The 25601-nt window shown below is 40.3% G+C and overlaps 1 protein-coding gene across 7 annotated transcripts in view; it reads right to left on the bottom strand.

Annotated features, from left to right (window-relative positions):
* Positions 1–25601, bottom strand: part of FBXW11 (F-box and WD repeat domain containing 11) — a 101827-nt gene that overhangs the window by 45298 nt on the left and 30928 nt on the right. For 2 of the 7 annotated variants that reach the window (XM_061622468.1, XM_061622466.1), the window contains one exon: positions 24183–24284. The exons of 4 other annotated variants lie outside the window; for them this stretch is intronic. In XM_061622468.1, the coding sequence (XP_061478452.1) occupies positions 24183–24233 (51 nt within the window). In that variant the 5' untranslated portion in view covers positions 24234–24284. Of the gene's footprint in view, positions 1–21333; positions 21356–24182; positions 24285–25601 lie in introns of those variants that run through there. One more of the 7 variants, XM_061622471.1, reaches the window with a different exon arrangement.

The raw sequence follows: 25601 nt of genomic DNA, 5'->3' as shown, positions 1-25601 counted from the left end.
TTTTGGGGTAGGTATGTACCAGCTTTGTACACGGTGTCGGAGGGATTTTGGCCCATTCTTTCACTCTAGGTTGTTTGGACATCGCTTGTGGGCCGCAATTTTCAAAGAGTGCCACAGATTCTCAATGGGATTGACAACAGGATTTTGACTAGGCCACTGTAGGACATTCACGTTTTTGTTCTGGAGCCACTCCAATGTTGCTTTGGCCTTGTGCTTGGGATAATTGTCCTGCTGAAAAATGAATTTCCTCCCAAACTTCAGTTTTTTAGTGGACTGAAAGAGGTTCTCTCTTGTAGTATTTCCCTGTATTTTGTTCCATCCATTCTTTGTTCGATTTTAACAAGATGCCCAGTCCCTGCTGATGAGAAGCATCCCCACAGCATGATGCTGCCACCACATTTCACTGTAGGATTGTGTGTCTTGAGGCATGGGCAGTGTTAGGTCTGCGCCACACATAGCGCTTTGAGTTTTGCCCAAAAGCTCTATTTTGGTCTCATCTGACCACAAAATCTTTTCTCACATCACAGCTGGGGCACTCATGCTTTCTGGCAAATTCTAGATGAGCCTACAGATGGTACTTTTTGAGTAACGGCTTCTTTCATGCCACCCTCCCATACAGGCCAGTATTATGCAGAATTCTTGATATGGTTGACTGGTACCTTTTCTTGTCAGTGCTTGGGTAGTGTGATGCATCTTCCACTTCCTGATTATTGATCCAACTGTACTCACTGGGATATCCAAACACTTAGATATTATTCTGTATCCTTTTCCTAATCTGTGCATTTGTATTACATTATCTCTCACTTCTGTAGAATTCCCTTTGGTCTTTATTTTCCTACAGATCCGCAGCCTGACCAATGATTATTCAACCATGGGGTTTTTATCCCAATAATGTGACAGCTTTAATGGTTCACAGGTGGTGGCCAATGGTAAGGTAACTATATCCTCGATGGGGCAATTTCTTTCATCTGTGTAAATTGGGAGCTTCCACAGCACAGGGGTTGAATACTTATGCAAGCAACATGTTTCAGCTGTTTGTTTCTTACAAACATTTCCCAACATAAAACCAATGTCACTTTACAATAATTGATTTTGAGTTTCAGTGTTTCAAAAAACAAACAAACATACAGAACAGACTTATAACGTACCATTTGTAATTCAGTAACATGAGAGCATTTGGTCATGAATCTGATTACTTTTGCAAGGCACTGTAAATCTAATAAATAAATAAATGTTAGTGGGACAACAGCTCTTACCAGCCCAGTGTCTCTCCCATTCTCTACACCAGGACTGGAGTTTAGCCAAAGTAACCCAATACATTTTGTTGGAAGTTTCCCTAGAAGTAGAACTTCAAAGACCTTTTCATCATAACAGGGCTCTTACTTTTATTTTACTTCCATATGGTCAGCTGTAGGACAGCAGGGTGTGTCTGAATACCTCTTACCACGAAAACCCTATGAACAGACAATCCAAAATGCAACATGATACAGTGCTGGAAGATGAGACCCCCAGGTCAGAAGACACTCAACAAGCTATTGGGGAAGAACAAATGACAAGTACAAGTAGCACTGTGACTAGTGACGCCACTGAGTCAAAGCCGAAAGGAAGCCCAGAAGCTGATGAGCACAGATGTGAAAGGAGAGTCCAGAGTTGTACGACATACACAATAGGAACATGGAATGTGAGAAGCATGAACCAGGGAAAGTTAGAAATTGTCAAGCAAGAAATGGAACGCATCAACTTTACAATACTTGGCGTGAGTGAATTAAAATGGACGGGAATGGGACAATTACAAAATATTTTATGCAGGAAATGAGAAATTAACAAGGCATGGGATTGCTTTAACAGTGAGAAGTGATGTAGCAAAAGCAATTAAGAGCTATAACGCAAGGTATGAGCAAGTTATATCAATGAGATTTAACGGGAAACCTATTAACATAACCATCATCCAAGTCTATGCTGCAATGGCAAACACAGAAGAAGAGGAATTGGAGAGATTTTATGCAAAAGTACAGGAAGAAATTGATCACACACCAAAACAAGATGTGCTGATAATCATGAGGGACTAGAATGCAAACAGAGGGAACAGAGAAGGACTAGAAATTGTGGGGAAATGAGGCTTAGGAGATAGAAATGAAGCAGGAGAAAAACTAATTGAATTCTGTGAAGCCAATAATCTGTGTCTTTCCAACACATTTTTTGAGCAACCAAAAAGACGACTGTACACATGGATATCACCAAATGGTCAATATAGGAATCAAATGGATTATATAATTGGTAGCAGAAGATGGAGAAGTTCTATACTTTCTGCAAAAACAAGACCAGGAGCAGACTGTGGTACAGATCATTAATGGGTCATATTGAAAATCAAAGTAAAGCTGAAGAACAACAACAAAGCAATCATAACACCAAAATACAATTTAAATAACATCCCAGAAGAATATAAAGATCAAATAAGGAACAGATTTGAGGCTTTAAACTTAGTTGACAGAGAACCAGAAGAACTATGGAATGAAGTCAGGGACATTATCAGGGAAGAATGCAAAAAGACAATACCTCTCATTATAAAGAGAGAAAGACCTCAACAGATGACTGAAGAAACTCTTAAAATGGTTAAAGAGTGAAGGAAAACAAAAGCAAAAGGAGATAGAAACACGGTCAGAACCCTAAATGCAACTATACAGTGACTAGTACATAGGGACAAAGAACTATTACAATAGTTAATGTACAGAAATAGAAGAGGACAACAAAAAGGTAAAACAAGAGCCCTATTCCAAAAGATTAGAGAAATGAAAGGGAAATTTAAACGAAGAGTAGGGATGTTGAATAATCAACAGGGGAACACACTGACTGACCGAGATGAAATAAAAGGAAGATGGAAGCAATGCCAAGAGATGCCAGGATGACAGATTCATTCACGGAGGAAGTGTATGATGAAGAACCAGAAATTTTAGAATGTGAGGTGAAAGCTGCTCTTAAAATACTTGGAAGAAACAAATCACCAGGAACAGATGGCATACCAATAGAGTTGCTACAAGCTGAGACTGAATCTGTCCAAATTTTGACAAAAAATTGTCAGGAAATATGGAAAACTAAACAATGGCCCACAGACTGGAAACGTTCAATATACATCCCAATTCCAAAGAAAGGGGATCCCAGGGAATGCAATAATTATCGAATTATTGCCTTAATATCCAATGCAAGTAAAGTAATGCTCAAGACTCTACAGCAAAGGCTCTTACCATATACGGAGTGAGAAATGCCAGACGTCCAAGCTGGATTTAGAAAGGGAAGAGGCACCAGAGATCATATTGCAAACATACATTGGATAATGGAATAGACCAAGGAATTTCAGAATGAAATCACCCTGTGCTTTACAGATTACAGCAAAGCCTTTGATTGCGTAGATCATGAAAAACTGTGGAATACTTTAAAAGAAATGGGGGTGCCACAGCATCTAATTGTCCTGATGCACAACCTATACGCAATGAGGACATTGAACTTAAGGATTACCAATACCTCAGCACAGTCATTAACCAAAATGGAGACAATAGTTAAGAAATCAGAAGGCTAGGACTGGCGAGGGCAGCTATGAGAGAACTAGAAAAGGTCCTCAAATGCAAAGATGTATCACTGAACACTAAACATCATTCAGACCATGGTATTCCCGATCTCTATGTAAGGATGTGAAAGCTGAACAGTGAAAAAAGCGGATAAGAGAAATGTGGTGTTGGAGGAGAGCTTTAAGCATACCATGGACTGCGAAAAAGACAAATAATTGGGTGTTAGAACAAATTAAACCAGAACTACCATTAGAAGCTAAAATGAGAAAACTGAGGTTATCATACTTTGGACACATAATGAGAAGACATGATTCACTAGAAAATACAATAATGCTGGGGAAAACAGAAAGGAGTAGAAAAAGAGGAAGGCCGAACAAGAGATGGGTTGATTCCATAAAGGCAGCCACAGACCTGAACTTACAAGATCTGAACAGGGTGCTTCAAGACAGATGCTATTGGAGGTCGCTGTTTCATAGGGTCGCCATAAATCGTAATCGACTTGAAGACACATAAGAACAACCAGCCTCCATTTTTGAACAACAACTCATTCATTAGAGCCAGCATAACAGAGGCAGTTTGTTAAACTTGGGCTAATGAAAGCCATTCAAATGTCAGGTGAGGTACAATGTACACTTGGGCAACTGCTGGTCTGAACTACCTCACAGGGTTTATTCATATAATCGTATACCACCAATTCATATAAAATATCAAGGCAGTGTACAACAATATATACAAGTACATCATTACAAATACGTGCTTACTAATCTTGGGTCTAGGTAATGGTAGCTGAGCCTATTGGCCCAGGCACTGAATCATTCTAAAGCAGAAATGGGGTACCTGTGGCCCCCCAGATGTTGCAGGATTACAATTCCCATCATCCTTGACAACTGGCCATGCTGACTGGGCTGATGGGAACTGGAGTCCAACAACATCTGCAGGGCCACCGTTTGCATTCCCCATTTCCATTTTCTAATGGATGCAAGCTAACTCTAATGGGTGTAAAACTTTTTTCTTTTGTATTAATAAATAAAATAATAATAATTGTAAATGTCAACGTTCAGCACTTCAAATTTATCTTACAATAATTTTTGGTAGAGATGTGTTTTATCAACAGCTCCAACTCTACCATATCAGCCACAATCCAGAGAGAAACCACAACTAGCTCTGTGCACGCCTCCACAGGTATTTATGACTTCTCTCCCGCCACACTAAAAGTAACCTCTGAAACTGGGGGAAGGAAAGTTGTTCAAAGAACTTGTGGTGCAGCATGGAAGGAAGGCTGCTGTTCACACTACATAATCCAAAATCCTGCTTGGTGTTCACAAGTCACTGCACATAACAGAGAGATAAGCAATATAGGCAGAATCTATTCATTAGAAGATTAGAAGTGTCACAGTGACACATGCCTTAGTTACATCCCATTTGGATTACTACAACATGCTGTATGTGGGCCTGCCTTTGAAGAATGTTTGGAAACTTCAGCTGCTCCAAAGAGCTGCAGCCAGATTGTTAACTGGGGCTGATTACAGGCAGCATATGACTCCCTCATTACAACAGCTCCGCTGGCTACCAGTTCGTTTCTGCTCACGATTCAAAGGGCTGGTTATGATCTATAAAGCCCTATACGGCTTGAGTCCAGGTTATCTGAGGGACCATATCTTCCCATTTGAGCCTGTTTGAGCTCTAAGATCTCCAGGAGAGGCCCTTGTCTTAGTCCCGCCACCCTCACAGGCATATTTGGTAGGAACACAGGAGACAGCCTTCTTGGTAGCTGCCTCATGGCTCTGGAACTCCTTTCTTAGGGAGGTCAGACAGGCACCCTCCTTGTTGTCCTTCCGCCATTAGATGAAAAAGTTTCTATCCAGCAGACTTTTGGAAATTGACTGCAAGGGCTTTTAATAATTTGCTGTTCTACTTATCTTTGGCTTTTTTAATGGATACATCTTAAATGGTTTTAACTGTACAGATAGTTTAATTATATTTTAACAATAACTTTTTGTATGTTTTAAGTGTATTTGTTTTAATTTTTGAAAGCTACTTTGAGTCCCAGTTTTGGGGAAAAGGCAGGAATGATGATGATGATGATGATGATGATGTACAAACATAAATTGGGGAGAGTGAGTGCAAGAAGTAGGAGGAGCTCCCTGGTCAGCAAGTGGTGGTCAGTTAGTTGGGGAAGTCCATGTTGGTTGGTGTTTGTGATGAACAGCCAGAAGAAGACAGCAGAGGATTGAGGAAGAAGAAAGAAGACCTGAGAGAAAGGCAGATCTTAGTAAATCCTCAAACGGATCTAACAAACACATTAAAATATCATCTACTTTGTCTAAAAAACAGCTAGATTAATTGAGAACTAAGAGTACTGCAGAAAATAAGGCTGGACTTGAGTAATGAATGATGCCTGGTTAATGATACTGAAGACCATTAGAGCACGAGGGAGACTGTTTCCTCCAGACAAGATGATTGGCAAGGGCATGGGACTTCACAGGTGGTGAGAGCAACTACTGATAGGGACAGTTGTGTTAGTCAGTAGATGAACACAAAATGAAAATTTGTGAAGAAAGAAAACATTTTTAAAAGCTAGGATGGAGGACGGTGTTTTTGGGAGTCACGAAGATCAGGTCCTGAAAAAGCTGAAGAAGAGCCAATTTGTGTCCTTTCAAATTGAGACTGTCTTACCTCCGGAGCAGAGCATATCTAGTATAAAAAACCTGGCTGTATGAAGTTCTCTGATCATGACTCATTTAAATGTTTTTTTCCTTTTCTTTTAATAATGTTATTTATTTAATTTTGAGAATTGCATTATTTTATTGATGTATGTATTGCTATATTGTATTATTGTATTTATATATTTTGATTGCTTTATTGTATGTAGACCGCCCAGAGAGCCCTTGGGCTTAGGGCGGTATATAAATTAAATTAAATAAATAAATAAATAAATTACCCCTCCCGTTTCCCATGGAAGCAGACACTATCTTCAGTTTCCCCAAAGGCTCATGACCCCTTCTGAGAAGAGAGCTGTTGTTGCTGCCTGTGACACTGAGGGCAGACTGAGTCCATTCAGGTGCTGACTATTGAGACCTTCACAGTGGCTGGACGGGGTCCTGGCAGCGCTGGAAGGGCTTGTCGCTTTATAAAAGTGCTAGAAAGTGAGGGGGAACAAAGTCTAAAACTCTGGAAGAGCTAAAAAGGAGATGATCAAAAGAGACAGCGCTTATTTTAAGAGTCTCAACTTTCTTACCTATGCCAAAGTAATACAAGAGTTTTGCAAAAATTGAGATTTATGATGAAGACAAATTTAGATCGTGTGCCTATCATTACTGAATGGTTAAAATCTGTCCAAAATGGAGGAGGAGGAGAAGAAGAAATGGTAACTACATCTTGCTGATTTTAAAACAACAAGAAGTTAAAGTAAACATACTTCATGTTATTCAGGAATATTTGTTTATACTAGGGGAACGGTAAATCACCTTGTGGGTTTTCTCATACAATGTATGAGAAATAAAACAAGCAATACAAATACAATTAAAAATCATATAGCATCTAGAACAGTGCACTGCAACAGGCACAAGCATCTGCAGCACTACCATCTTGCCTTGAGGGGACAGAAGAAGCTGAGGAACTGTCACCATCCAGCTACCACAGTGCCCCCTCCCTCCTTCCCCCAACTGTTACCACAGGGGCAGCTGCAGCAGAACCACCTTGCCCTGAGGAGGGAGAGAAGCAGCAGTAACAATTTCTTCTTAAACATACAAGCTGTCTTTTCCATTTTTTGTAACTTAAAAAAACTCAATACTTAGTCTTAAATAAATAACAAAAAAAAATCATGAAGTGGTCCACCAAGACCCTTCACAAAGTGGTCCATGGGGGAAAAAGTTTGGGAACCACAGCAGCAGTACCATAACGATGCATAATAAAATATAGTGTCACCAAAAATTACAAGCACCAACATACTGACTCCCCAGCCCTGCTTGTTACTGCTCAATCTGAGGTGGGTAAACACACAGTTGCATATCTATGAAACCATCTGCCAACTTTCCAGGGGGTCATATAGCTAGTTATTCCAATAGTTCTGTGTGCATCCTTAATGGAATTATCACTGTAGCGTGTGAGAGAACACCAAAGAATCAGGTTAAGAGAGAATTTATTCCACGTTGAGAATAAATAAGGCAGTTATACACTTCCACAGACCAAAGAATTATGGCTACAATATTCTAATTTATGCTTATTAATGAAACTATTATGCTTTACTGAGATTTCATGAATTCTGTTTTGTCTGCCATCATCATGGCTTTGCCTGGACTTGTTAAAGACAACAAAAAGGTTAATTTACGCTACATTACATAAAAAAAACCCCAAAAATGAGATTGGTTACAAAATCAGTTGTTTGTTCATTCTTAAGGACACATCTTCCTAAAGAATGCAATTGATGTTGACAGTGACACTGCTATGGTTTAAGGCAGGAATGAGGAACCTTTGGCCCTCCAGATGTTGGTGAACTACAACTCCCACCAGGCCCAGCAAGCATGGCCAATGGCCAGGAAGGATGGGAGTTTTAGTTCATCAATATCTGGAGAGCCAAAGGTTCCCCACACCTGGTATATGCATATTCATGTTATACCAGGGAGGGGAGCAAGTACTTATCAGTTTCATTTAGTTGCTCATTTTTAGGAACAAGAATTACCCTTGCTGCATTGTATCTAAAGAAACACTTTCTTACCATACCTATACAAATACCATATTCTCTAAAAAACATTCTCCAGAGTAAGTAAGTCTCTGCTCATTTGTAAAGAGAGAACACTCAAACGCCATGGAGAGTGGAAAGTCCTTTGTCAAGAGCAAGTAATACCATGCCATGATTACTCATGTAGCAGCTAAAATCTGAAAAATAGCAAAGTTTCACAGAATAGTTCTATTAGTGCAACTTACAAACTGCTTACATTAATGTATTTCGACTATGGTCAACTATGGGTCCAACCAAACCTTGGGCTGTTCCTTCATCTCCAATGAACACATCTTTTTCTACATGTTCAAGGATAATCTGCTCTATATCCAACTTCCTGTTTAGTACATCACTATATAAATAAGTATGCAGTGGAAAGCGATTTTTACTTTGAACTCCTCAACATTTTTTGTGTATGCTAGCATGCAGGATTGGATCCAGGCCTGTTGTTCTGTGAATGGAAGGGCTCCTCCCATTAAGTGCCAGAAGAGGTTCCCACTGGAGGAAGGGGGGGGAAAGGCTTCCTGCACTATCTGCCACTCTTTCTGGAGGGGTACTTCAACCCTCCAGGAAATTTTTTCAGGAGATATAGGGAGCTGCAAGGGACAGACAAAAATCAGTCGTCCCCCGCCCCTTTGGCCTGCAGGAGTATCCACTCCAGGCAACTCTGGATCCAACTCATAATGTTTACTGTTTTCAAGATACCAGTCCAAATACCCAAACAGACAGAAAGCCACTGGTTTATACAGTCAGTTATCCAAGACCAGTAATTTCTTGTGTATTCACAAATCTACCCGTGAAGTAAAAATTGAAATGAGTTAAGAGCCAATAATTCCAAACTCTCCATTCATGATATTATGTTAATCTCCGGCAGATGTTCATTAGAGATACACAATGAACAATGAACAAACTACCATTTTTAAGCAAGAATGAGTGGCTGAAAATATCCTGCATTCTTTGGTCTGGTTTGCACATCATGTTAAATCATTCTTAAACTACGGTTTATTGAATAAACCATGCTTAAGCCAAAGGAGTTTTTGCAGATGATAAAAGTAACTGAGGTTTCATCACGCTTTGCCCTCTTTCCACGCTGCCTAATTGCCATCTTCAGTTGTTCCTTTGCCCCACATCTCTTAAAGCCAGGAAAAAGGATATTGTTGGATTCCAACTCCCATTAACCACAGCCAACATGCTCACTGGTCAGGAATAGGAACTATAGTTAACATCTGGAAAGCCACAGATTCCCAAACTCTGCCTTACACCTTTGCAGCACCCAACTATTGGCACTACCTAAGCATCACCTAAGTTGGAGCCACTCCCTGCCTCTCCCCCTACCCCTATGCTGCCCAAGGCGGTAGGTGAAAAACTGTTTTTACTAATGCACACTTAAGCAGTTTCATCTGTTAATTCTAATAACTGTCAGGAAGAGTCCCTCATTTTGAAGCCTCAGTTACTTAACACCCATGCCTGTGTTTCTGTATTCCATTTCTGTGCCTCACTATCAAAGCATACAGTTGCCGCACGTGTGAGCTCTTTTTACTTGGAGAAAGTGCATTTATTCCCCCCGTGCCTTTAATCCACAACATATACACATAACCCTTAATGTTTCTATTTCTGGATATTAAAATGCAAACCTTTTCCAGCACATAAGTCTTATCTAGTAAATCCCAACATTTTCCAGCTGCACAACCCTACAATGGTGCAAACATCCACCTATTTGAGACTGCCAGTATTTATATCCCACCTTTCTAACAAATACTAAGGCAGCTTCCAATCAGAAATAAGAGCAATACAGCATAAAATGCTTACTATTAACTATTCAACAACACCTATTGTATACACATAATACTATATATCACATACTTTACTTGTCTGTGACCACAGATTTTCAATAATGACAGAGTTCATTGGAGACATTCACTTTAATGTATATCAGGTTGGCTAAAGGTTTCCTGCAGCCCACCAAGATCCCCCACAAATTAGTCATTTTTTAAAAAAGTTTTGAAAATGTTTTATTGACTATTCCCATGGGTTTCTTGAGACCAAAGGGTTTTTGTGCCCCCGCCCAGCCTCCAAATCTGCCATTTAATTTTTTTATAATTTTACTAACTGCTGACATAGATCCCCTGCTACAATACTAAAAGGTCATTTGTGGACCCCTAGGACCCCCAAAACCGGAGTTTAAGAATGAATGAATATTAGAGAGGGCACAGTACTGAATGCACATATGGCTGATGCCTCCCTCTCTAAAACACTAACAGCATCTGGCTCTCAGTCGCTAGGAGAGTAATCAATCCCAACATGCACTCTTCCACTGCATGGGCAGTATATGGTCTGAACACATGCACAAGTGACATCTCCTTCCTTACTTTGCCTCAATGGACCAGGCTGCTCCCCAAAGCAGGAACAAGACACACTTCCCACATTTAGAGCTACAGGCTCTAAGTCTGGAAGGAAGAAATAACAATGCAGATACCATACTGCTACTCTGTTTACATAACACTGCATGTGGGGCTCCCTGCCTCCCTTCCTTCAGCAATTTAGCACAAGGAACTCTTTATGACTAGAAGGAAGAAACCCATGATCAATCCTGAAAACACAACACAGGACAACAGACTGGAGGTTGTGTGCGTATGACTCTATCCTTACATCAGTGGTCTCCTGGAGGCATGTCGTTAAATGTTTTATACAACTAGCTAGAGAGATCAGTGGTCCTAGTACCAGGTGAGGAGTCGGTACGCCAAACCTTCGACTCCGACTCCTCTATTTTTCTACTGTCCGACTCCGACTCCACCCCAAATTGCTTCCAATTCAACAGCCCTGGAAAGGGCTGTAAATGTTTTTTTGAACTGGAAGCTCTCGTAGGAGCATTTTTATCGCTGCCTGAATATGCGCTGATCTTGGCATCACAGCATTTGTCTTCATCTGGGTCCTGTGTCATACACTGACACACAAAATGTTTTCCATCTTGAGTTATGGTGAAATGCTCAAATACAGCTGACTTCATGGGAAACTTCTTTGATATTTTGAATTTATATTTTAAAAAATTTGTCAATCAAAATTTATTTTGAAGCTGGAGTCGGAACATTTCTACCTACTCCGACTCCACCCAAAATTGCTTCCAACTCCGACTCCACGACTCTGCAGCCCTGGCTAGTACTACCTTAACTTAAGGGCGGTGAGATACCTCATCTAATCTAGAAGTTGATTAACTAAGCAGGAAAGCCACATTATAAAATAAAATTTAACACAAATCATCAATCACCAGGTCTCACATAAGATATGCCATTTTCAGACATCATTATCTTAATGAGCACTAAGAAGCACATCTCATCCAATCTAGTCTACATGTATAGCACAAACTGGGAGCTAGAATGCTGAGTGTGCATACCAGGATGTGCATGCATCTTAAGACTAAATTGAGATTCTCTTCAAAATTTATCAGACATCCTGTTTTTTCCCTCCTCAATTCCTTATTTTCTCTACTTTCCATAGAAAATCCATCTTCTCTCATTTATTGTCTTCCATCTAGGTTTGCTCTACATTTCTTTCCCTTTGTAATTCTTATGCTCTGTAGTCAAAGCCACTGACAAAAATAGCCACTTGCCTATCACAAAATTTACTTCCCTTTTGTTTAGGCCACAATTTACGATCCAACTATAATAGGGATGTTCAGGAAGGAGCGCTAATAAAATATTTCCACGGGCTCAGATCCTATGGATATTCCGAGCTATGCTAACAAGTATTAGGATCTGCACACTTCCTGTATATATGTAGTGAAATAATGGGGGGGGGGAGAGCCACTTGGACTTTAGTATAACCTCACTGTTTCCAAGTCCAAATATTGTAAAAAGGATTGGTAATCTATGTTCATAATCTATGTTTCTGGTTCTTCATTTCCCATTCTTTGATTCCCCCTTCCTTTTCTCAATGGCACACCATGCTCTTCCAATCTGACAATCCTCATCAACAGGGTGGAGATATGGCTCCAGGCAAGACAAAGAAACTTAATCAGCTTGTTTCTGCCCTGCCACCTAGGCATCAGAAATATCTGCCTGGCTGTGTACATAGTGTACTTCCCCATGTAGTGTTTTGATTTCATTCCTCATCCCAATTACTGTGCACAACAGCCCTCTAAGACTTTGGAGCAAAACAAACGCCTCCTACTTTTGAAGGCCAGTACCCAACACTATCCACTGGCTCCCATTTGAACACATCATTTGCCATTTCCTAAGAACCTTGTTTCTTATAGTGCAAGTTTAATTATATACTCGAGTAGTAATTCTTCCTTACTATCTATGGAAATAGTCTCCAAAGGCATGTTTGAAATGATAATGGGTGGAATCCAAATACCTGATGGTCTGGCATTGGAGAAGGGCTTTCCAACAACAATCCCCTGCTGCTTGAATAAAGGTCCCCAAGGCTGGGGCCCTCAGAGGTGGTATCCCATGAGCGGCTGACACCACAAGGAAATACTGCCACTCTCCTGTGCATGTTCCACACATGCATGGGGTTTGAGTAAGTGGGAAATTGAACCCCAGGCTCTGTATTAAAATCAATACACTCCTGAGGGTAGAAAAATAGTTGAAAACGTGAAGTAAAGTTGAAACATAATATTGGAAACTTTCAGGCAATGACCCTGATCTCCAAAACTACTTGTGTGCTAGAGTTTGTTTTTTGTGTTGCAAAAGTTGTTGCAACTTTGAATTGCCGGCATTAGCACTAGCTGTCAAAGATACACTTGCTACAAAAGTTTATTTTCCTACTTTCACAATACACAAAGCATTCATAAAACAGTATCTCTTGTCTTATGCTATGAGTGACCTTTTCAAAAAGGCTAGAGAGAATAAAATTTGAACAAGGAGAATGGGGTCTTTTATTTATATTTAAAATGTTTATAAACTGCTTAATATTTAAAAAATTTCTAAACAGGGTACAACACAAAATCTGTAAACAATACCAGTATAACAAAATACAACATAAACCCAGTAAAATAGTATAAAAACATACAAAGCCAAATAAAACAGGAATTCACACAGACGAAAGCAGAGTTTGATCTTATGGGTCAGGGAAAACTCGGGCAAAAAGATACACCTTTAAAGAAGTGTACCTTTTGAGAAGTGCACCTTACTGTTCTTGAAGTTTCTACAACACACAGGAAAAAATAGAATCCAGGATGTCATGACCTTTTCAAAACCAGATTCTCTGCTGTTAAAAAGATGGAGTCTGAATAATCATAATTATTTGTGTGCGCTTACAAGAGCAAGAATGACGTGGAAATTCCTAACTCCACAAGTTGCACTCACTTTGTGTAGCGAATTCCAACTTTGTAACCCATTCCTAGCAAAGAGGAATAAAAGGTCTTTTGAGAATTACAACTAATTAAAAACTCCCAAAGCATAAATAACACTTTTAGTCATTCATATTAAACCAAACAGATTCCGTTAAATATATTTTATAAATATCAAACCCAAACCAGTCTCCAAAGCACAGAAAAATGAAACAACCTCAAGCCTTTTGCATACAGCGAGTATCATTTTCATACACAGGGGTTAATGGACATTAGATATCTAATGCAGGTAGAAAGGAAAGGCTTTCTGAGTTGTATCTAATTCTGTCTCTCTGCTGATGGAAGCCTGTTTGATCAATGAGAGGCTTCTGTGAGCAAAAAAAAAGTGGGGGGAGGATGGTTTGTTTTTTTTAAATCCCCTTTTCTTTTGCATCACCCCTCATTGCTGTTCCAAAGGGTCCCCCAACCCTCTGGAACAGATTGGGAGGGCACAGGAGGATGCAGAGGTAGGTGGAATCAGCAAAAATTGCCCCCCTTTCCATTCACTGAAGCCTCTGCTGGTTCAAAGAGTCTTCTGTCACAATTGACAGGACACAATTGGATACAACCCTCTATATAGAGCATATATCATGTTTCCTTGCAAACTACAGTAGGGCCCCACTCATACTGTGGCTTACGTTCCAGACCCCTGCCTAAAAGCAAAACCCGCCTAAAAGCGGAACTCCGTCAATAAAATGGTGCCCGGCACCTGAAAAATGCCATAAAAGCGGAACAAGCACTATATGAGTGAGGTCTTACTCTAATTGAAAACTGCCGTATTAGCAGGCTGCCGCAAAGCGGGGCCCTACTGTATCAGTAAAAGAGCCATCACTGTAGTTAAAAAAACGAGGATACAGAAGAGGCATAAACATTTCTTATCATCAATATGTCTTTAACTGCAATCCCACTATTTAGCTCATTACATCTCAATCACACCCCTCCACCAAAGAGTCCAGGCAGCATATACTGGGCTCTTTCAGACTGAAAAGTAGTGGCCAACAGCAAACTGCATGGTTTAGTGCAGATTTTATCCCAGGTTTCCTTAATCTAAGTCCAACACTATCCACTATATCCCACAGTGACCAAATACAGGGCAATAAAAAGTGCTGAGCGTGAAAACTGATAGCGTTCCAAAAATGATTTCTCTTTCCTCTTTTTTATCAACTCCAATATGAATCCAATATGAATACGTAGTCGGGGGTGCTCCTGGATCCATCTTTGTCACTAGAGGCCCAGGTGACCTCCGTAGCTAGGAGTGCCTTTTACCAGCTTTGAACACAGCTGTGGCCGTTTCTGGACAGGGATAGCCTGACCACTGTTGTCCTGGTAACCTCCAGGCTGGATTACTGTAATGCGCTCTATGTGGGGCTGCCCTTGAGGTTGGTCTGGAAGCTGCAGCTGGTGCAAAATGCAGTGGTGAGACTGCTCACTGGGGCAGGGTATCATCAACATGTCACCCCGCTGCTGAAAGAACTACACCGGCTGCCCATTTGCTACCAGGCCAAGTTCAAGGTTCTAGTTTTGGTGTACAAAGCCCTATACAGCTCAGGACCAGGATACCTGAAAGACTGTCTTATCCCTTATATACCCAGTAAATCACTGCGCTCTGCAGGTGAGGGCCTCCTGCAGATACCATCTTATCAGGAGGTTCGTTCTGCACAATATAGGAAACAGGACCTTTAGTGTGGTGGCACCTACCCTGTGGAATTCCTTACCCGTAAATATTAGGCACCTATTGAAGACCTTCTTCTTTCAACAAGCCTTTTAAGTTGAGACGTTATCCCAGTCTGTGCCTGTGTTGGAATTGCTTTTAATATGTTTGTAAACTTTTTTTTTAAGTTAACCTTTTTTCTTTTCTTTTTAAGATGTCTTCAAAGCTTTTTTAAAAAATGTTTTTGAAGATGTTTTGTTTTAATGTATTTTAAAGTCTGTTTTTATGATGTTTTAAAGTGTTTTTAGTGCTTTTGTTTGCCGCCCTGGGCTCCTGCTAGGAGGAAGGGTGGGATGATGATGATGATGATGATGATGATGATGATGATTCGGGGAGCAAGCACAAAACCAACATGAAAACATTTCACTTATCTATAGCTATATTTATATTTAATATTTATATTTTTAAAAGCCAACTGTAGAGAGCTGTCAGCCTAGATAACACTGTATTGCCCTAGAAAAGGTCCCTCCCCACTGTGGCAAACTTATGGTATGGGGTCAACACATTCATTCATCCAAGGTCTTGCATGAGCAAGCGAAGCAGGGTGTCATGGCCCCTTCGGAAGACTCGTCAGAGGAGGAAGCGGACGGCGACTCGGGAGTAACAGCAGCAGACCCAGAAGAAAGAACAGACAAAAGTCCTGAGGACGCAGCCCCCACTGCCCCTTAGCTGGAGAGTATCCAGGACACAGCTGAAGCCCTTCAGCCAGAGTCTGGCAGTGAACAAGAGACTCCCCTCCCACCTGCAGAGCGAAGACGACAAAGAATCAGGCAGCAGCAAGGTCGGCCTGGCTGTTTAAGGCCGGCACGCTTTCAGAAGCCAGACGGATGATTGCTCACACCTGTCTTAGGAAGCGTACTTTAAAAGACAGCTCCTGGCTTCAGCGTGTTGCTGACTACAACGTCAGGCGTGACCTCTGTGTTTCCTCCTATCTCCCAGAACCTAGACTCGGACTGACCTCTCGGAAAACTGGACTCGGACCCCTCATTGACTTCACTTCTTGGACTATCTTGCACGTGAGCTTGGAACAAACCCTCTGCCCTTATCTTGCCTCTCTCCTGGTTACTTTGCTAGCCTGGTAGATTTATAATCCAAGCAGCTGGCTAAAGACTTTACGACCCTGGCAATTACCAAGGAATTCACAGCCCCAGCCTGCACCCCGCCTATGCTGACATCTCCCTGCAAAGCTGACACAGGGGGTGGGAGAAGCCATATAAAAGCCCATTTCCTGCCCAAACAGCCAGCCAGGTGGTGCAAGCCTCTCAGCAACTCTGTTTTGCTCAGTATCACATGATCAGTCCCGATCCCTTCCCAATAATTTTAGGTGACAGACTTTTCACAACTTTGGAGCACAAAATGGGATCTTGGTCACTGAAAGGCTGATAACGGCTTTTGAAGAAATCCACTGTCGAAATAAATGAATTCCTACAAAATGCAATAAACACATAGTTCAAGGTATGCTAAATTAGATTAAGATTAAATATCTTGCTTAAGTATCATTCTAGGACACTAGCATCTGTAAAAGACTATATTTTGTTTCTCAGTGGGAAATAAGCACCTGGATCGAGATTTCGATTCAGGTGTTGTCATCTCTTTCTTTATTGCATGTGAAACTTAAAAAGGAAAATGAGTTCACACCTCTTTCCCAAATGGAACAAAATGTAGTAAGAAGTGAAACTGAAGTTGACCTAGTTTTATCATACAATTACCAAGGCAAATGTAGGTCAGCAGAACACCAAATTAAGCTGCAAGGCAGACTACCAGCTTATCACTCATCACCTCCCAACTCTATTCAGACACACATCTCAAAACCAATTAGAAAAACAACTATTTTCTTCGGATGTAATTTCCAGAATTCTTTGCGGTTTACATCACTTTCCTATTTTAAAACAAGGTGTCCGGCAGTGTGCAAAGCCACAAAAGTACTGTGATTCGTGCCCAGAGGGTGTGTGAGCTGACTAAAAGGAAGAATGGACAAATCTCAATTGGGAGGGTCTGGGGAGTATTAGCCAGAAGAGGAAATCAAAGCATGAAACTATGGGGTCTTAGAAAGTCTTTAGTTTACAGAATCCCTAATGCTTTCATCACCACTCAGGAATCTTTCCCCACTTCCGTTGATGCAAGTTATCACAGGCCACAACTTAGTACCTTCCCAGCTTTTAATATCACACACGCCCCTTTCCATTATTGCAGGAAAAAAGACACTCCATCCTCACCTACTTATCCTGGCCAAAACTAACCTGGGACTACACTCTGAAGCAATCCGGCAGGTGTCTTTCTAATCCACTCCATTGGCATTTCCTTCATGAGCTTCCTTTTGCTCTCCAGTGAAACTGAAGTCAAGGGAGAAAACCCTGTCAGATTCACCAATGACTTCTCAATTTTTCTCTTTTTAAAGTATTACTGGGCAGAAATGCTCATGTGCATACATGACCTCTTGAAAAGGAAAAATAAAACGCGCTTGTATTGCCAAGCACTTTCAGTGATGGCAGAAGGCAAGAACTAGCTGCACTGACGCAACTGACAAGGTTTTCCACCACACTTCAATATAAGCACTTAACAAATATGACAGAGACCATTCTCAATCATATACAACTCTATGGAAAAATGGTTTGTGGACTAAAAAGGTGCTTCAGGTAGAACCCGTCTATTGTTACAGGTAATATTAAAATAAAATAATAATAAAAGTTGTCAATGAAGGCACCAGGCAGACCTCACTTGGGGAGCACATTTCACAGATGGGGAGCCACAACTGAAAAGGCCCTCTCCATAATAAAGGTTCCAGTGTGATTGTAAATCAACCTTCCAGCATGGTCATAAACCAATTTAAAAATGATACACATTTAAATGTATTTAAAACTGTGTTTTTATCTTTTACAAATGCATATAATAGCTGGGGGGGGGAGCCTCAAATACACTTTAAGTGGCACATATGAAATCTGTCTAATGAAAAGTTGAATCAGATGGCAGTAATGCTTAATGGAAAGAAGATGTTTTGCACAGGTATGATAGACTAAGATTTAAATAAAACTATATAGTTCAGAGCAAAGTGTTAAAACAGCATAGCAATTAGCTCCTTATCCGAAGTAGCATCCAAATCTATTACCTCAAGCCATGCCATGACCCCTATGATAAGGACTGGAAATACTTCTTTGCAACACTGTCTTACATTTAAGGGCTAAGAGCTTGGAGACGGCACAGAAATAGTAACAAATCTAGTACAGAAATTAATGGGTAGTTAACAGGACTGACAACAGGATGATAGGAAGTTCATCCATTAAAATCCACTCAACAATACGCGGAGCTCAGAAGCTGGCACTTTTGATTACCACAGCTAGCAACCCCTAAAAAAACAGAACAAAAAAAGCTAGCCATACACGATACCATTCACCAATGAAGATACCAAATTGCCCCTCCTCTTAGCTAACAGAGCTTGGAAAAGTTACTTTTTTGAACTACAACTCCCATCAGCCCAATCCAGTGGCCATGCTGGCTGGGGCTGATGGGAGTTGTAGTTCAAAAAAGTAACTTTTCCAAGCTCTACATAGTTAAAACAATATGGATACACTTATTATTTATCTGATCATTTATATCCCGCTCTTTAAATTTCAAGCCTTCACAAGGCAGCTCACAATGTAACAAAGCAATACAAATATTATTTAAAAATGAATATCCAATAAAATTAGAAACAACAAAAGATATAAACAAGCTAAAAACAGCAAAGAGAATCCAGAGCCAGAACAAGCGTGTTACAACTCACAGAAAAACCCAACCCCCCCCCGGATTTCCTGGCTGGATGAGGCTAGCACAGATGCCTCTCTTCCAGTAGAGAGGAGCTTCACCAGTGGGTGGACATGCCCATTGCCAAGGCCCTTGCTATGACTGTGGAAAGGCCCTGAAACAGGGTGCTTCAGGAGGTGGGGGGGAGCAGAGGTGGCTTTGGATCCCAAACTCCTCCACACTTCCAGGATCAGGATCATCAACTCCCTTTCCTTATCACAAATGGGGGGAGGGATTTCACGAAATAGAGATCTGCCGATTCAAAAAAGAAAAACATCCTCCACGCCACTCATGCCCTGGCCGGCATGAGTCATTTCAGTCCCCTTCTTATTTCATTCAGGATAGCTCTGTTACAGCCAAAGAATGGAAGGTTTGCTGAAAACAAAAAGTATTCAGTTGCCATAAACATGAATTAAAGAGGAAGTTAATTTAAGCTACTGGAGCAGCAAGTTTCACTGTGTCAAACAAAGCTGATACTTTCGCCAGAGCCTGAAAACCAGAACTGGCAGTGTCCTAGTGCTGCACTCAGGTGGTAGCATTTTAAAAACAATATCAGTAGTAGCCTTACAGATACATGCACTAGCAGAACACAGAGAAACAGTTGTATTAATGCTATGCCACAGAAACAGAGCTATAGGGACTGCTTGCACATTAATTATTCACAGGGCTTATATCTTCCATCTGTTTATATATTTTTAAATAGTTGTTTATGCCAATATCAACCACAACATCTTATGACAGTGAACAACTTGGTTTTGTTCAATCTGCAGACAATTATTGTGGATGACTTCCAAGTGCCTCTGTTTTGAGATAATAGCTCTGTCCTATTCACTTACACCACACCACACAATTGTAAAGCATCCATCATGTTCTCAAAAGCAAATCTTCAACTATTTAAGCTTTTCTTCATAAGACAGCAACTTTTTAACTTTTTAGTTCTCCCCATTCTGTGATATGATTCTCCCCATTCTGTGATGTAAAAGCAATGTCAATTGCACTTTATACAGTAGGGCCCCGCTTTACGGCGCTTCGTTCATGCGGCGGTTCTCAGTTAGGGAAAGGCCCCACTCTTACAGCGCTTGTTCCGCGAATACGGCGGGTTTTTTCTGTCGCGTGCCATTTTGACATCATTTTGACGTCATTTTGGCGCGACGCAGCCCATTACAGTCTATGGGCCCCCGCTTTACGGCAATTTCCGTTTTATGGCAGGGGCCTGGTCCCTAACCCACCGTATTAGGGGGCCCTACTGTATTCTAAATACAGATGCATGTAACCACAGGTATACATCTAAGTTGATAATTGCTGAGTTAAGAAATTCTGTATATTGCTTTTTCCCCACCCGTTACTACACTGCTCAAAGCTGGAACTTTCAGTGAGTTTTCTCCAGTGACTGTGAGTGAAAGTCAATTAAGGTCTACGGTGCGTGCACTTGGGGGTGGGGGAGATACAAATAATAATTTCAAATGCCATATATTTATACTCAGCTATGAGCCTTATTTGGTGTTCCCTTACCCAATCATCCATTTTGGAGAGATCCTTCAGGGAATGGTCTACTTTAAATTTTAATATCCTAAATAGCTGGCCATCTTCACAATTTACCCCACTCTACAGATCACCTCTCTTATCTTTAAATCAAAAAGTTATCTACAGAGAAATGCTTGCTCCCAGAATATTCCATACAAAAGATCATTTTTGCAATGCACAAATATCACAAACTCACAGATAAGAGTGATGATAAAAGCTACAGCTTAGATACACAGCTAACCAATTAGACTGAAAACAAAATCATTTACAAAGATGAATAACGAAAGGTTGATTTTCATGCATACAATCTCACAATGCCAAGCAATTCTGAATTGTCATCCACAGCATCCCAAATTGTGAAGCATGCTTACAATAGACCCCCACTGATTAACATATCCATACACATTTCAGGGTCAGATTCATGCATTTTCAGGTAGTGATCAAGGGTGGTTTTACTGCATGGCAAAATCTATATGAAACTACTATGCATGTTCCACCAGACGTGAGTTTCCCCAATTATCTTGTATGCATTAATTCAATGTTTGAGGTATGCTGAATTTATGTACATGCTGGGTGGGGAAAAAGCAATGTACATTATGTACATATGTAGGAAGTTATGTACATGGGAACCCACTCACCCACCCCCCTACACTAGCAGAAGTCGTCTCTAAAGATTTGGCCATCCAGATGAAGGAAAATCAATTACCTTGAAGGAGAAGGTTGTACTGGTCAACCCCAAAATCGATCTTTAGATGACCACTGAAATTCCCAAACAATAGAGAAAGTTTTCCCTCTAGATATCTAACAGCTGATGTTTAACACAGTTTTAAAATCAAGAATATATAATCAGTTCCTGACTCCTGTGCCACTATGATGCACACTCTGTATAACATGGACCTTTTAGTGCTGACTACCAGTGATAGTATTTAGCTTGAGTGTTGATACAAGCAACAAAGCAGACTCACACGTCTTGTGTGCTTTCAAGAAACAGCATAGTGTTATTTTTCTACCATACATGTCTGCCTATAGTATAAATGTACTATTAAGATATCAAAGAATGGTTAATACACATTTCCAAAACACGTGATTTAATTAATTACAGATAATCACTTTTGCAAGAGAAAAATCACAATAGGATCGTTTTTCTGGTTGCTTGAACATTTCTATAGACTTACTGAAGAGAATCATTTGAAGCAGAAACTCTATAGAAGGAAATTATTTTATATACAGAGAATATGATAAACTACTGAAACAAAGGGCCAATCACTATATTTTATATGGTTTATTTCTGCCAACATCTAGGGAGGTCATATGACGTGTACTGTTTGAGATATGGGTCCTAAGACATGACCTTAGTGGAATGGCAAAAAAACAACCACCACCGTTGGGTTGTTATTGTTGTAGGCAAGGGATATATCAACTTTGTTGTTGTTATATACCTTCAAATCAATTATGACTTATGGCAACCCTATGAATAAGCAACCTCCAATAGCATCTGTTATGAACCACCCTGTTCAGATCTTGTAAGTTCAGGTCTGTGGCTTCCTTTATGGAATCAATCCATCTCTTGTTTGGTCTTCCTCTTTTTCTATTCCCTTCTGTTTTTCCCAGCATTTCTAGTACATCATATCTTCTCATTATGTGTCCAAAGTATGATAACCTGTTCCATCATTTTAGCTTCCAATGAATTCTGGTTTAATTTGTTCTAACACCCAATTATTTGTCTTTTTCGCAGTCCATGGTATGCACAAAGCTCTCCTCCAAAACCACATTTCAGATGAGTTGATTTTTCTCTTATCCACTTTTTTCACTGTCCCACTTTCACATCTATACATAGAGATTGGGAATACCATGATCTGAATGATCCTGACTTTAGTGTTCAGTGATACATCTTTGCATTTGAGGACCTTTTCTAGTTCTCTCATAGCTGCCCTCCCCAGTCCTAGCCTTTTTCTGAACTTTTGATTATTGTCTCCATTTTGGTTAATGACTATGCCAAGGTATTGATAATCCTACCAGGGTGAAAATAAGCTAGAGAGATAGAACACAAATGTTACAATCATTAATCCTTGCTTTGCTGTGCTCTGATAATTTTAGGTTGCCAATTTATCTGATTTATTTACCTCACTATACTGCATGACTCAGGGAAGAAGAAGGCGCTGTGTCATCCTCCTCCTACACTCTTAGGAAAGCCTCCATCCTCCAACATCCCTAATGACCTTGTCAAATCCAGCATATCACATACAATTTGTAGCCAACATACAGAATTCCAGTTTTACATTATGAATAACATTCCACAATTCTTTGCATCCCCTGAGGATTCATGTTTCAGAGGACTTGTGGCAAGTCATGTTTATGAGATTTATTAGGGTCAACGGAAAAAAAGTCTAAAAGAGCCCTTGCAATTCTCCATGAGTATTGGGGGAGGGGGAGAGGGAAAGGGGGAGGGCGAGGGGGAGAGAGGGAGAGAGAGAGAGAGAGAAAGTATATAGTGCTGCCTCAAATCTCAAAGCATAAAAACAAGCTTCATTCCTCTACTTATGGACAACTTTACAAACTGCAAGGCAAGGCACCCTAACTTAGCTTTAGTTGTTTCCCACAGAATGGTGGGATCCCTAAAAGTGAGAAGTACACGAAGGTAAAGTGCGTAAGCCACTAAGCTTGGCCACTAGAGACATTTTTAAATGGCCTAATGCCTCAAAGAAATTACCAACCCTTTCCAGCTCTACAGAGAATGATCTGAACTGCTATTAGTTCCATTCATAACATTAATTATTATACATTTGGAATCTATGCATAAACAACTTTGAGATGTACAGATTAAAACAGCTACATCTATCTGTCTGTCTGTCGGCTTTATGAAAATGCTATAAAAATAATGACAGCCCTTCTGCACAACTTGCCATACTTAGTCCAGCTATTTTGTTAAATGTCCTCACCACACACTGCCCATATGAAATATGCAATTGCTAGAGGAATTAGAACTAGCAATCTTGCTATTTACACATGTTCTCACCCTTCTCAATTAAAAAGAATTAAATTCATCCATTTTGAAAAGAAGTCAAGCCAATTGAGAGGGTTCCATGCTAACACCATTGCAATAAGTTTAACACTGGCAAGAAAAAGCCACTGATCTCTCTAAACATTACAAAAAAAACCCCTCAGGAACATTTGGTGTGGGCATCAAGAATTCAACATAGTCAAGAAAGCTACTAAGCTGATTTCTAAATTTATTTTCATGAGTTGGTTTATTTATTTTTATTTAAGGATTTTCATACCACCCTTCATCAAATATTTCAATGATTTCAGAAACAGGCAACATGCAACCCTTATTTGCATCGCAGCTTGAGAAAACAGGTAGAGCAAAATGCTTACCACTTTCAAATGAGGACTGTTATCATGCAGAGCCCTCTTAAGGAGGACTCCTACAAAAACCAATGAGGATCATACAGAAAACATTCAGGAGACTATACAATTTAAACTGAATCCAGAGAGATTTTAACAATGACCACAGCATACGCATAACACATTTACAGCAAGAAAGAAGAAAGGCACCTGGAGACATCTGACACTGGGCATGCTCTGCAGGCATCTCAGTGCGCACATGCTCTCTACCAGGTTGGAGCAGCCTAGCCACAAAGACCTTGGCACAGAACACTGCAGGATGACAAAAAGGAAGGAAGAGAAGAAGCAGTTAGATGCCACAAGTTACTAAACGCAGGTAACTTATTAGTATGTTAAAGTGGATATTTAATTAACCAATAGTGAGCAACCAACAACTAATCCCATTCTGAACTGCTTAGCCAGATCATCAATCAAGGACTCAATCCACAAAACAATACTATTGTACATATAACCTGTGCAATCTGAACCCATACAGCGGATTGAATCCAGACTAAGTTAGTTGCTCCTAAGTTTTACTGATCTCAGTGGGACACAAGTTAGATAGGACTAGCTTCTCACATTGATTTCAACGGAACCAAAGGGCAACTACTTTAGTCTGCATCCAACCCACTGGAGCTTGCTACAAACACTAATGAAATTGAGTTTAGTGGATTGTGCTAAAAATTATCAAGTAACTTCCAATGGTCTAATCCAGCCTTTCCCAACCAGTGTGCCTCCAGATGTTGTCGCCTAGAGTGACTTCGGCCAGATAGGCGACACAAAAATTAAATTATTATTAAATTAAATTATTTGTTGGACCACAACTCCCATCAGCCTCAGCTAGCATTGCCAATGGTCAGGAAGATGGGAGTTGTAGTCCAACAACATCTGGAGGCACACTGGTTGGGAAAGGCTGGTCTAATCAGTTCAGCATTTATGAGCTCCAAAAGGAAATAAATAGCAACGGAGCCCTTGAAAGTGGAGCCTAGAGATGTGAAGGCCCAGGAAAAAATCAGGAAAAATCAGGAAAAAAACACATTTTCCCCAATTTTTTCCAGGGGTTTTCCATAAAAAAAACAAACAGGGAAAAAACTGTTTCCCCCAAATTTTTCCAGGCCTTTCCTAGGAGCCCAATGTACACTCCTGAATACTGATTCGCTTTTTGTACAAAGCCACTCCCAACACACTACCCAAAAAAAGGTTAAATGTGAGTATGTATTGGGATATAAGTTAGAGACTTGATTCAATGTTTTCTTCATAAATTTTCCACTGCTAAATTTAAAATAACTTGCTGATTATGTGTAACTCACCATTAAAACAGCTTCTCTGCAACTATTTCTGATTATTCATTCCAGGTCTCATACACTTCACCAGGAATGAAACTAGGTTGAATGGTGCAAGCAGTTATGATCAGCCTCCTACATAGTTCTATTATTATGGACAGAAAGGTGGTCAAAATGGCACCTTTTAAGTAACTTGGCTGGGTTTTTCTTTGTTTTAAGGAACTATTCTTACTGTTTTAAAGAAAAATAAAAGTTTGTAAAAATTACTATAGGGGACTGAGCCCTCCTGAGAAATTATTCACTGCAC

The sequence above is a fragment of the Rhineura floridana genome, chromosome 4, assembly GCF_030035675.1.
Source record: "Rhineura floridana isolate rRhiFlo1 chromosome 4, rRhiFlo1.hap2, whole genome shotgun sequence".
Classification (NCBI taxonomy): Eukaryota; Metazoa; Chordata; class Lepidosauria; order Squamata; family Rhineuridae; genus Rhineura; species Rhineura floridana.
Note: the sequence above shows the minus strand (reverse complement) of the source record. Positions and strands in the feature narration are given on the sequence as shown.